This window comes from Dermochelys coriacea, chromosome 9, assembly GCF_009764565.3.
Source record: "Dermochelys coriacea isolate rDerCor1 chromosome 9, rDerCor1.pri.v4, whole genome shotgun sequence".
Classification (NCBI taxonomy): Eukaryota; Metazoa; Chordata; order Testudines; family Dermochelyidae; genus Dermochelys; species Dermochelys coriacea.
In genome coordinates this window covers 54,364,108-54,376,959 of record NC_050076.1, presented here as the reverse complement: position 1 = coordinate 54,376,959, position 12,852 = coordinate 54,364,108, and the positions used below count along the sequence as shown (strand labels likewise).

At 46.5% G+C, this 12,852-nt stretch overlaps 1 protein-coding gene and 1 long non-coding RNA gene across 25 annotated transcripts in view; both read left to right on the top strand.

The window, feature by feature from the left end:
• The window catches only part of CEP63 (centrosomal protein 63), a 55,210-nt gene that overhangs the window by 28,205 nt on the left and 14,153 nt on the right, over positions 1-12,852 (top strand). For 13 of the 24 annotated variants that reach the window (XM_038415997.2, XM_038415994.2, XM_043492660.1 and 10 more), the window contains 5 exons: positions 90-224; positions 808-922; positions 7,069-7,266; positions 9,765-9,851; positions 12,492-12,697. In XM_038415997.2, coding sequence (XP_038271925.1) covers positions 90-224; positions 808-922; positions 7,069-7,266; positions 9,765-9,851; positions 12,492-12,697 — 741 coding nt within the window. The remainder of the gene's footprint in view (positions 1-89; positions 225-807; positions 923-7,068; positions 7,267-9,764; positions 9,852-12,491; positions 12,698-12,852) is intronic. The other 11 variants (XM_043492669.1, XM_043492668.1, XM_043492665.1 and 8 more) reach the window with 5 other exon arrangements.
• On the top strand, positions 10,699-11,387 carry LOC122455874. Its single transcript, XR_006274377.1, has 2 exons — positions 10,699-10,970; positions 11,136-11,387. It is a non-coding gene; the product is annotated as an uncharacterized LOC122455874 (long non-coding RNA).

Here is a 12,852-nt window from a genome sequence, read left to right as displayed (position 1 = left end):
AAATATCACAGTTCTTATATCAATACACATGGGGGTGAGGTGTGTCAAGAGACTAAGGCCTTCTGGGATGGTCCTGTGTTTGTGCATAGGTCACTGGAAGAACACCTGCGTGAGAAACAGCTGTCACAGGCGTTCCCAGAGCTGGAGCACGTACTCCTGCAGTTGGATCTTGCACAGAAGAATGAAAAGAACCTACAGTCAGAGGTGGCTCGTCTTGAGGGCAGGTAGAGGACAACTTCAAAATCCAGTAGCACACAGACAATATGGCACGTATAATGTCTTATTCACCGGCGCTGTTAACCACAGTAGAATCGTCCAAATACTAGTATTTTAAGAGCCCACAGAAATCTGAGTCTAAAATCTTACCACAGTGGAATGTTAGGGTTAGTTTTGTTTGTTTGTTTGCTAAATATACCTTTTTAGGTTTTAAAAAATATTTTCTTTAGAATGCTTAGACATGTCATTTTCCTTGGTAATGGAGAGGGAAATCTTTGTTAAACTAAACGGCCAGCCAGCTGCTGAGAGCTACATCTCATCTTTCCTGTACTGAGTAAAAACTGTGATTGGATTTCTCCACTGATGGATTTGTAGAGAAGATTGCAGGTTTACAAGGGAAGATGGTAACTTTCCGTTGGTAAGGAAAAGAGAAATGGCTGTATCTAATCAGAAAAGGTTGCAGCAGTCTTGGTCTGTCAAAATGACTAGGGTAGAAAGGATAGATGTGTGAATGCCAGTTTCCTGAGATAACCTGCATTGTGGCTCATGCGGGGTGTTTTTAAATTGTGATTTGTTTGTTTCTGCCCCCAGCCTGGGAGCCATAAATGCCAGGTGTGTACAGCTGAGCAAGGAGCTGACAGAGAAGTGCAAAGAGCTGCGGGTGACGGAAGAACACCATTGTCTGGCCAAGGCTGAGATTAAAAAGGTAAGACCCCTGAGTCTTAGAGTGGGAGCGAGGCTTGAGGACTAGCTAGCACAGCTGCCCACAACAGTTCTGTGTGCTCTGTATTAGCAAAGCTAAGAAAGGGATGAAGGAACAGAGTATGTTGTGGGGGAAATGGTTGCCCAGAATGAAGGGGTGGGAGAGAACTGAGGATCCCACATGAAACTGACCCTTATGTCTCTTTTTTTACCTTGAGTGGAAGAGCGTAGTCTTGGTCTGTGCTTTTAAAAGTGGCAGTGGATGGCTGAAGGAAATAAGCAAGGGAATGGCCTCACTGACACAGCAGTTCTTCTTCGAGTGATTGCTCATTGCATTCCAATAGGTGTGTGCACGCACTGCGTGCATGATAGTCGGTTCCGATGAAGTGAGCTGTAGCTCATGAAAGCTTATGCTCAAATAAATTTGTTAGTCTCTAAGGTGCCACAAGTACTCCTTTTCTTTTTGCGAATACAGACTAACACGGCTGCTACTCTGAAACCTCTTCTTAGGAGGGTGGCCCTAAACCTAAACCTCCAGGCGGAGGAGGTCACGGAGGAGTCGGACCCGATAGTGGACATCCTTGGCCCGGAGGGTCCATCTGGGGTGGCCTTGTCCCTGATAAGAACTATCCAGAATGCTACTAGGGTGCTCTGGCCCCTATACCACCCACCGCTAAAGGGGTAGAGAGACGTTATTTTGTGCCGCAGAAAGAGTATGAACACCTTTTCACCCACCCACCAACCCGGGGACTCTAGTGGTCAATGTGGCAAATCATAAGGAGCGACGGGGCAGCCAGGTCCCTGGCCAAAGTCACGGGATGTTAAGAAGCTGGACTTTTTTGGCTGAAAGGTCTACTCGACTGTGGGGCTCCAGCTTTGAGTGGCCAACCAGCAAGCGGTACTCAGCCACTATGCTTTCAATTCCTGGAGCACATTAATAAAGTTTCAGGAGTTGCTCCCGGCTTTCTTGCACAAGGAGTTTGATGTGCTTCTCGAAGGGGGCAGAGTGATCCCAAGATCCTCCCTCCAGGCTGCGTTAGATGTGGCAGACTTGGCGGCTCGGACTATGGCCTCCACCATTACAATGAGACACAGCGCGTGGCAGCACGTGTCCAGGATACCACCGGCGGTCCAGAACACCATCCAGGACCTGTCCTTTGACTGTGTAGGCTTGTTAGTCCAAAATACGGACTCTTGCTTGCACAGTCTTAAGGGCTCGAGGGCGACTCTAAAGTTTTTGGGGATCCACACTCCTGCTCCCAAAGAAAGCCATTTAAGCCTCAGCCCCCATCCCACTTCTATTCTGGGCCCCCGAGGTGAGACTCGTGCTGGAGACGGGGGCAGGAATCATAGGAGATGCCTGTCATAGTCCTCCTCGTGCCCAGGCCAGGGTTCTTCCAAACAGCCCCCCTAGGCCCAAAGCCAAACTTTGGAAGATGCGCCCGAGGACAGAGCACTAGTACCGAGCTCGGATCCTTACCCCGTCTTTGTGAATTTACTCTCCCACTTCTACTTGGTCTCAGATCACATCAGATCACTGGGTTCTAAGCACAGTGGATGTGGGATATTCTGTCCAATTCTATTCCCTCCCATCCCCCTTCCCTGTCCCTCTACAGGGACCCTTCTCACGAACTACTCTTGCAAGAAGTGCAATCACCCCTCACTCTAGGGGCAATAGAGGAGGTTCCTCAGGAGTTCGGGGCAAGGGGTTCTACTCCCACTATTTCTCCATCCCCAAGGCCAAGGGTGGGCTCCGGCCTATCTTCGATCTGCAAGATCTTAACACATTCATAAGGAAAGGAAAGTTTCGCATGGTCTCTCTGGCCTCCATCATTCCTTCCCTGGATCCGGGGGACTGGTATGCTACCCTTGACTTGAGAGATACGTACTTTCATATTTCCATTATTCCGGCCCACAGATGGTTTCTTTACTTCATGGTCAGCAGCCAGCACTACTAGTCCAGGGTGCTCCCATTTGGGCTTTTGGTGCCCCACTCCCCCCGAGTATTCATGAAGTGTGTGGCGGACAACTGGCTCATGAAGGCCAAGTTGCAAGCACAGGCTGTGAAGCATGTCTCTCTGGCTCAGGCCATCTTCCTCAGGCTGGACCTCATATTGAATGTGCCCAAATCTACACTAGTCCTGATGCAGAGAACAGAATTCATAGGAGCTCTCTTGGACTCCACGCAGGCCAGGGCATTCCTGCCCGAGCTGCACTTTCAAGGACTCGGGGACATTATCGAAAACCTTTACCAATTTCCCCACAATGGCCAGAAATTGCATGAAACTTTTGGGGCATATGTCGGCCTGCACATACGTAGTCCAGCACGCCAGGTTGTGCCTTTGGCCTCTCCAGGCGTGGTTGGCGTGGGTGCACAGGCCCAACAGGGACCCACTGGACAGAATAGTTACCCTCTCCCCTCGCGTTCTCGAGTCTCTCCGCTGGTGGCTGCAGCCACAAGTTGTTTGCGTGGGAGTATCCTTTGTCAAACCCCAACCTACATTATCGCTGGTCACGGACACCTCGGTGCTCAGTTGGGGAGTGCACCTAGGCAATATCAGAACTCAAGGCATATGATCCCACGCAGAACTATCGCTGCACATCAACATAAGGGAGCTGAGGGCGGTTTGTCTGGCATGCCAAGCATTCCAGGCCTGCCTGCAGGGTGCATGTGTGTCGGTGCTGACGGGAAAACCCCACAGCGATGTCCTATATAAACAAATAGGTGCTCGCACCTCTCCCCTGTGCCAGGAAGCCCTCGGGCTGTGGGACTTTTGCATCACCCACTTGATACACCTAGAGGCATCGCAGCTTCCGGGAACGCAAAATGAGCTAGCCGATCGCCTCAGTCAGGCGTTTCACGATCACAAATGGTCCCTCAGGCTGGACATCGTGCGTATGATTTTCCAGAGATGGGGCTTTCCCTACATAATCTGTTCACGGCGCAGAGCAACAGGAAGTGCCAGCAGTTCTGCTAGTTTCTGAACCACAGCCCAGGATCCATCACGGACGCCTTTCCTTTTGTGGGCGAGTCACCTGCTGTACACGTTTCCGCTCTTCCCTCTCATACACAAAGTCGTCCTCCTCAATACAAGCCAGGACGGGGCTTCCTTGATCCTCATAGTGCCAGCGTGACCCCACCAGCACTGGTTCACCATGCTGTTGAACCTCTCAGTGGACGGACCACTAGCTCTTCCCATGTGCCTGACCCTCATTACACAGGACCATGGCCGCCTGCAACACTCGAACCTGGAGTCCCTCCACCACACCGTGTGGAAACTCCATGGTTGAATCTGCTTGAGCTTCAGTGAGGGAAGACCTGCTGGGAAGTAGGAAACCCTCCGCATGCCACATATCTGGTCTCTGCAGAGGGGCAGCCCTCCACAGCAAGCGCCAATTCCCCTTGTTTTGGACTACCTACTATACCTCAAGCAGCACGGGTTGGCAATATAAGCTCTCAGGGTACACTAGGCTGCCATTTCTGCCTTCCACCTGGGGGCAGCAGGTAGGTCAGTCTTCGGCAATCCCATGGTGGGCCCGTTTCTCAAAGACTTTGACAGACTTTATCCCCAGGTGCGACAGCCCGTTCCCCAGTGGGACCTCAACCTGGTCCTGTCCGCACTCATGAGGCCCCCTTTCAAGCCCATGGCGACCTGCCCTATGTCCTACCTTTCCTGGAAGATGGCCATAACCTTGGCTAGAAGGGTCTCCGAGCTCAGAGCGCTGACTTCCGAGCCTCCCTATATAGTCTTTTTATAAAGACAAGATGCTGTTACGCCCTCACCCCGTGTTTCTACCAAAGATATAGTCTCCCAGTTTCATGTGAACCAGGACATTTTTACCTGTGTTCTTCCCTACGCCCCATGCCAGTAATGGAGAGCAAATGCTCCATTCCCTGGACGTCAGCCGTGCCCTAGTGTTCTACATTGAGGGCACAGAGGCATTTCATAAGTCACCACGGCTCTTTATTGCAATCGCAGAGAGAATGAAGGGGCTTCCAATCTCGTCCCAGCGCATTTCATCGTGGATCGTGGTACAACCTGGCAAAGATTCCAGCCCCTCCACTGATGGCGCACTCCACAAGAGCACAGGCGTCGTCCACAGCATTCCTGGCACAAGTCCCTATCCAGGATACATGCAAGGCAGCAACATGGTCTTCCGTCCACACCTTCACGTTGCATTACGCCATCACCCAACAGGCGAGGGACGATGCAGCCTTTGGCAGGGCAGTCCTGCATTCAGCAACCAGGTGAACTCAGACCCCTCCACCAGGGAAACTACTTGGAAGTCACCTATTGGAATGCACATGAGCAATCACTCGAAGAAGAAAAAAATGGTTACCTACCTCTCGTAAGTGTTTGTTCTTTGAGATGTGTTGCTCATGTTCATTCAAATCCCACGTGCCTCCCCTCTGAGTATTCCAGCAAGAAGGAACTGAGCGGGTGGCGGGTTGGCAGGGAGCTATATACACCGCCATGAAGGCGCCACTCCAGGGATCTCTACAGCCAACCCGACGGGTATCGCTAGGGGAAAAACCTTCTGATGATCGTGCACAAGGTGCGCACACACCTATTGGAAAGGACTGAGCAACACATCTTGAAGAACATCTGTTATGAGAGGTAGGTAACCTTTTTTTCCATTTTACTTTAGGTAGGAAAATGTGGTATAGTTTTGCCCAGAAAGTAACTCCCAGAGGACTGTGGCTGTTTTTTGTACATTAGTGTGAGGCTAACTGTCGTATATCCTGTCCATATATGTGGGGTTGTAGATTCCTTCCTGAAAGGGTATATGTTTAGAGCGATTCTGACCCTGGTCATGACAGCAGATTCGCAAAAGTAGAAGGAATTGAGACGAGGAGGTGATATCTAGCAGGCCCAGTGGTATAATGTGCTTCCCATTTCACTTCTTGTGATCTGGATCTGAACGTGTTTTAGGGTCTTAAGTGTAATGAGTGAGTTTGTATCCGTCTAGATATCTAGGCACGCAGCCATATGCTAGCACAGAACACAGCAGCCCTCTGCAGTGAACACATAGCCCTAGTGCTCTGCCCTTGGCACTGGCTCCCCATGGAATACACTGCTCATATTTGGGTTATCCCTCCATGGGATTGGTCCTAGCAACCAGAGAGATCCCTCTCACCCCTACACCCCCCGCCCCGCAACCATGACCTTAACAGCAACATCCTGCTGGAATGGTGAAACAGTACGCCACTGGGGTTAGGCTTGTCAGTGTGACAGACAGAACTTTCCCAGGAGCAGGAGCTAGCCTACAGACTTTGTTCCCACCAAGAGATAAGGGATCGTCACCCCCACCCCTTTCAGACCGTACTGGAAATCTCACTTCTTCAATGTAGCTCTTCACATACACAGACACCTCATCCTAGACACACACACACACACACACACACACACACACACACACACACACACACACACACACACACACACACACACACACACACACACACACACACACACAGCTCCACAGGCTGGGGAAGAGGAAAGAGAAAGTGGTGGTCCTATTATTTCTAAGTACTTGGGAGGCCCTGAGATACTACAGGGATGAGTGCTGTATGGTATCTAGATAGACAGACTCTGTGGTGCTGTAGAAATAGGTCAGATTAGGGATGTAAAATACTGAATGGTTAACTGGTAAGCATTAGTCTTACCGGTTAACCGATCCTAACCATTAACCCCCAGCCCCAGGGCTGATTAAATGACATAATTTTAATCGTTTAAATGGTTAACTTTTTAAATGGATATTTACATCTCTACTACAGATATGGCACTTTATAGATAGGTTGAGATCTGTGGGCTGATTTTCAGAAGGTTTAAGTGTTCACAGCTGCTATCAATGAGGGGTGTGGGTGTTCAGCCCTTTTGACGGGCTTCTGCTCTGCAGTAGGTACTTATTCACAACCCACTTCTTACCCCAACGGATAACTGGGGAAGCAGAAGACCACCAAAGGGATGAGATAGTTTGTTATAAGTCAGGATTGAAGTATGTTAACAGAAGAGTCCGAGGAAGCTTGCGTAGAGCTCTGCACCAGCCAGTGCTAAAATTACACATAACCCATGTGTCAGCACATCTGCTTTCTCACTGTTTTGTCCTTTAAAAATCCATGGGTGGTTCATGCATATCTCTCTCCAGCTGAAGGAGCAGCTGTCTCAGGCTGAACAAACTCATAGCAGTGAGCTAGAAGGGATGAAAAAGGAGATCTCCCAGTTGACGCAGGTGCTGCACCAGCGTGACATTGCTATCGCCTCGGCCAGCGGGTCCACTTCTGACATGGAGCAACGAATGAGAATGGAGATTGAAAGAGCAGAGAGGAAAGCTGTGGAGCACAGGGTAAAAATGACTGAAGGCTCTTTCTCTGTCTCCACGGCCCTTGGGGCCCTGAGGGTTGCAGCACAGAGTCCTGCATTTCAGCTAAACTAATGCTTTCCTTCCCTCTTGTGTTTTTAGCCTTGGGATCCAGAGACTGGCATGATCAGAGTAAGGGACTAGACAGCCTCCCAGGGAAGCTGTCTAACCCTGTTGTGTCCCCCGCAGCCTCTTGCTTTCCGAACCAAACCTGTAACCATTACTTGTCTTTCCTGCTGAAAGGGATGTGGAAAAGAATTTCTGAGTATGGTTTGGGTGAGGAGGATCCTATTGTAGCTGCCTATGGAGCTCTGGGATTATCCTAGGCTGTCAGCTGTGTGGAAGGAAAGGGGTAGAGAAGCTTTCCTTGAGCAAAGAGGAACTCTTGACAATGTCTACTTGATCAAGTTGAACCAACTCATTGTTCCATGTGGTACCAAAGTAGCAGCAGCTTTCAGCTCAATTTAGAGACTCTTAAAACAAGAGCAGAATGGTGCTGCTGTCTCTGGAAAGTCAGTCTGTTCATTGCGGTAGATGTGGAGATTATGAGCAAATGAGGATTACCAGAGGAAGGCTTCATGATCCTATCCAAACTGGAGCCCCTCTCAGTAACCATCCATGTTTTGGTCTCCATACAAATTATCTCAGTGCGAAGGAAAGAGAGGAAGAATATTAAGAGGCCAATATGGCTCCATCAGGAGCTCTGTAATGACCTGAAAATCAACAAAGAATCCCACAAAAAGTGGAAACATGGATGAATTGCTTAGGAGGAGTAAAAAAGAAAATCACAAGCAAGGAGGGACAAAATCAGAAAGGCTAAAGCACAGAATGAGTTATACCTTGCAAAGGACATAATAGGCAATAAGAAGAGATTCTTTTAAATACATGAGGAGCAAGATAAAGATGAAGGAAACTAGGTCCTTTACTTAGAGGGCAAGGAGAGCTAAGAAGCAACATCAAGAAAGTTGAGGTTTTTAATGACTATTTTGCTTCAGATATTCAGCACAATTAATGTTAACAAGGGGGAAGGAACACAAGCCAAAATAGGAAGAGAACAGGTTAAAGAATATTTAGATAAGGTAGATGTATTCAAGTTGGCAGGGCCTGATTAAAATCATCCTAGGGTACTTGGGGAGCTAGCTGAAGCAATCTCAGAACAGTTAGAAATTCCCTTTTGAGAACCCCTGAAGGACAGGTGAGATCCCAGAGGACTGGAGAAGGGCAAACATAGTACCTATCTTTAAAGGGGGGAACAAAGAGGACCCAGTGAACTTTGATCCTTGCAAGATACTGGAACAAATAATTAAACAATCAGTTTGCAAGCACCTGGAGGATAACAGGGTTATAAGGAATAGTCTGCATGGATTTATCAAGAACAAATCATGCCAAACCAACCTAATTTCCTTCTTTGACTGTGTTACTAGCCTGACGGTAGGGAGGAAGCAGTAGAAGTGATACCTCTTGATTTTCGTAAGGCTTTTGACACAGTTCCAATGATATTTTCATAAACAAACCAGGGAATTGTGTTCCAGATGAAATTACTATAAAGTGGAATAACTGACTAGGTGGTAATACTGCTGAAAAGGATGAGGGGATTATAGGGGATCACAAACTGAATGAGTCAACAGTGTGATGCAATTGCGAAAGAGGCTAATGTCATTCTGGGGTGTATTAACAGGAGTGTCATAATGTGAGACATGGCAGGTAATTGTCCCGCTCTGCTTGTATTAGTGAGGCCTCAGCTGGAGTACTGTCCAATTCAGGGCACCAAACTTTAGGAAACGTGGACAAATTGGAAAGAGTCCAGAAGAGTAACAAATGTGATAAAAGGTTTAGAAAATCTGGACTATCGAGGAAAAGTCAACAAAACTGGGCATGTTTATTCTTGAGAAAAGAAGACTGAGGGGGACCTGATTAACAGCCTTAATATGTTAAGGGCTTTTATAAAGAGAATGTGATTGATTGTTCTCCATATCCTCTGAAGGTAGGATGAGAAGTAATAGGCTTAATCTGCAGCAAGGGAGATTTAGGTTAGATATTATGAATAACTTTCTAACTATTAGGGTAATTAAGCTCTCGAATAGGCTTCCAAGAGAAGTTGTAACATCCTCATTATTGGAGATTTTTAAGAACAGGCTGGACAAACACCTGGTCAAGATTTACTTGGTCCTGCTTCAGTGCAGGTGGCTGGACTTGATGACTTTTCAAGGTCCCTTCCAGTCCTTCATTTCTATGATTCTGTGAATTCAATTTGAGATGTCTTACCTTAATTAGACTCGGGCAATAAAATCCTACAAACCAATGTGAAAATAGGATGGCTTGAACTGTGTATACTAAATAAGTTGTACAGGTGCCATTGCAAACTTAGTGGGGACTACAACTCAGAATTTTCTTCGTAAGCTACATTCACATTTGAGCTAAAAGTGGGAAAAGATAGCATGTAGGCCTTTGATTAGTTATTTGTGTTCATCCTGTCTTCTCAGGTGATTCTGGTTCATTTGGAAACCCTGAGGCTGGAGAACCGTCACCTCTCTGAGATGTTGCAGAAGGTGGAGTCTAGTGTGTTGGGGGTATGGAATGTGGAATAGAAATTTAGATGACCTAGTGTCGTGGTAGTGGGCTGTGTGGTAGCAATAGTAGTAGTGCTTATATCGCCTTCCACACCTAGGCTGCCAGGTGCTTGATAAAATTGGGTAAGCATCATTCCCTTCCGTTGTACAGTTGAGGAAAATGAGACCCAGAGATTATGATGATAGCTTGCTCTTATACAGTGCTTTTCATCAGTAGATTTCAAAGGACTTGAGAGAGGAGGTTGATGTCATTATACCTGTTTCATAGATGGAGAAACTGAGGCACGGAAAGGGGAGGTGACTTGCTCAACGTCACCCATCAGACCAGTGGCAGAGCTGGGGATAGAACCCAGGACTCCCAATCCCTGGTTCAGTGCCCTAGCCACTGGCTCCTGCTGTCTCCTGTCATCACATTGTATTACATACCATGTTTTTATTAGCTTGTCTTTAAGCTCTGAGCAGATTCAAGAGTCTAAGTATAAATCCCTGATGCCTCCTCCACAAGTCTGGCTCTTGCAGCTACTGCACTGAAAATACATTTTACTTCCCGGTGAGAGGGAATTTGATAGACTTTCCCCCCTCCCTTTAGTCAGTAGGCACTGGTGGAATGTGGCATTGAAAAACATAAAAAGAAAAGGAGTACTTGTGGCACCTTAGAGACTAACAAATTTATTGGAGCATAAGCTTTCGTGAGCTACAGCATTCATCAAATGCATCCGATGAAGTGAGCTGTAGCTCACGAAAGCTTATGCTCTAATAAATTTGTTAGTCTCTAAGGTGCCACAAGTACTCCTTTTCTTTTTGCGAATACAGACTAACACAGCTGCTACTCTGAAAATTGAAAAACATGTAAATCTACAGAAAATCTATTTGACTTGCTGCTACCACTAGATGTCGCTGTGGGTGGAGTTCTGAATAATAGGGAGGGAGAGAAAGATGGGGCTTAGCGTAAAGGGTGGAATATACTGGTCACTAATGCAGAGATTTCTCAGAGTAAAACATCCTTTCAGCCTGGGTTACTCCCCACCTGTGCAATGCACAGGAAAGTAAAATCAGTGACACTAAAATGAAGTAGCAGCAACATTCCGAGGGAAGATATTTCTGGGGCATTTTATTTTAGTGGGTGTAGGATGGAATTAATGATGTCTGCTTTGTAGGCAGTGTTTTACATAACCAAAATCAATGTGTCATAGGGGGAGAGATGGCTGGATTCAGGCAACAGAAAACCTATTAGAGCTGGTTGGGAATATTTTATCCAAACTTTTTTTCAGGGGAAAATATGAGGGGAGAATACAAACGTTCATTTTTTGATCATGTTGTTCAACCAGCTCTAAAACGTACTAAGTTGTCGGAAGTCCGCAGTTTGTGCAAGAGAAACAGTTTTCTAAGGGGCTAGTCTGAGACTCCCAGGAACTAAGGACCATCCCAAACCTCACCATCTTCCCATTGAAGTGCTAGGCACACATGTCCAACCTGCTTTCTTTAATGTAAACACAGTCGCACAGATCTCTTCAAAAAAAAAAAAAACACAAAAACCCTGACAACCCCACCAAAACACAATTGCATGCTGCATACACAATTCTCCTCCCTGGATAGAGGATGAGAAAGAGAACAAACCACATGTGGCAGATGTTAGTCTTATTGCTTAACGCACAACTAGATAGTACTGAGATACTGTGGACATAAGGGCATCGTAAGAACCTGAATAGAATGGAATAGACCATGATAGCAGCCAGTTTGAATGGCCAAGCCTATCAGTAAGTTGAAGACTAACTGGTGGTCTCTGAACTTTTTCCAAGGTACAGCTTTGGGGTTGTCTGTGAATGGACAAAAAGAAAGAGGGGGAAAGTCTATAGAGGAAAAACAGTTGGAAAATAGAAATTTGCTTTCCCCAGTTAGAAAAGGGGCAGGGAGAGAACTAGATGTCAAAAACTGAATCACTATAGTTGTGTACAAACAACCCATTCCTGTTTTTGAAAGGCTTAACAATGTAAATAATTAATGTGTGAAACTCAGATAAAAGATCAGAAGTCTTATTTCAGAACTACATACATTTCTGCTCATGCCCACAGACCTGGCATTGGCTATGGTGTGTGTGTGTGGGGGGGGAGGGTAGGGGTTGCACAGAGGGTGTTGCTTTTGTCTATAATGTGTTCTTGGAGGCAGAATTCTAGGTTTGTCAGTCCCAGGTCATTACTTTACCACTTTTTCTGCAGCAAGGAAAGAAGTCGTTCCCTATGTAAAAGCCCATTCAAATAAATCGAAGGTGCCTAGTACATCTAGCCACACCAGTGCGCAAACACTTGTTTGGGTGTACCTGAGGAGTCATTTAGCAGTTAAGTGACTCCCAAATTTGGCTTAGAAGTTCACACTCAGCTGAGATGAATGAAGGAAATTCACATTTCTGCTTGTTTATCTCATTCTGTCTGGTTGCAGACTCAATAAGAGAGCAGCAGTTGATTTACCCTCTGGAGGTGATATTGCTAATAAAAAGCCTGGAAATTTCACTCCTTAAAATGGGACTCCTAGAATACGTTCTAGGAAGAACATGGTTTATCTGTGCTCTGGATCTAGATTATCTCTTTAAAAATCCTGAAAAATACAAGTTTGGATTGACTTCAACATCTCTCCCTTTGTTAGGCAAAAGATGTCCCTGTAACAGACATCCAAGAAAGCTACACCACAGCACTAAATAAATTAGAGTCTGAGAACCAGCAACTGCAGAAGGACCTGGCAGAGACTAGAGCTAAGTTAGAGCTTTCCACTCAGGTCTGCTGGGACAAATATGAGAGCATCATGCAGCAAATGCAAAGCAAAGTGACTGAGATCAAGGATACAGAATGCAGGTGAGAGCATGGCATGGGGACAGTGTGGTGGTTTTTTTTTTTTTGGTTTTTTATTACAAAGGAAAGTGGAAGGCGCACACATAGGTTTCTGATGCCACATTTTGTACAAAATATCTACCCCAAAACTCTTACACAAGACCATTCTGGAATTTGCC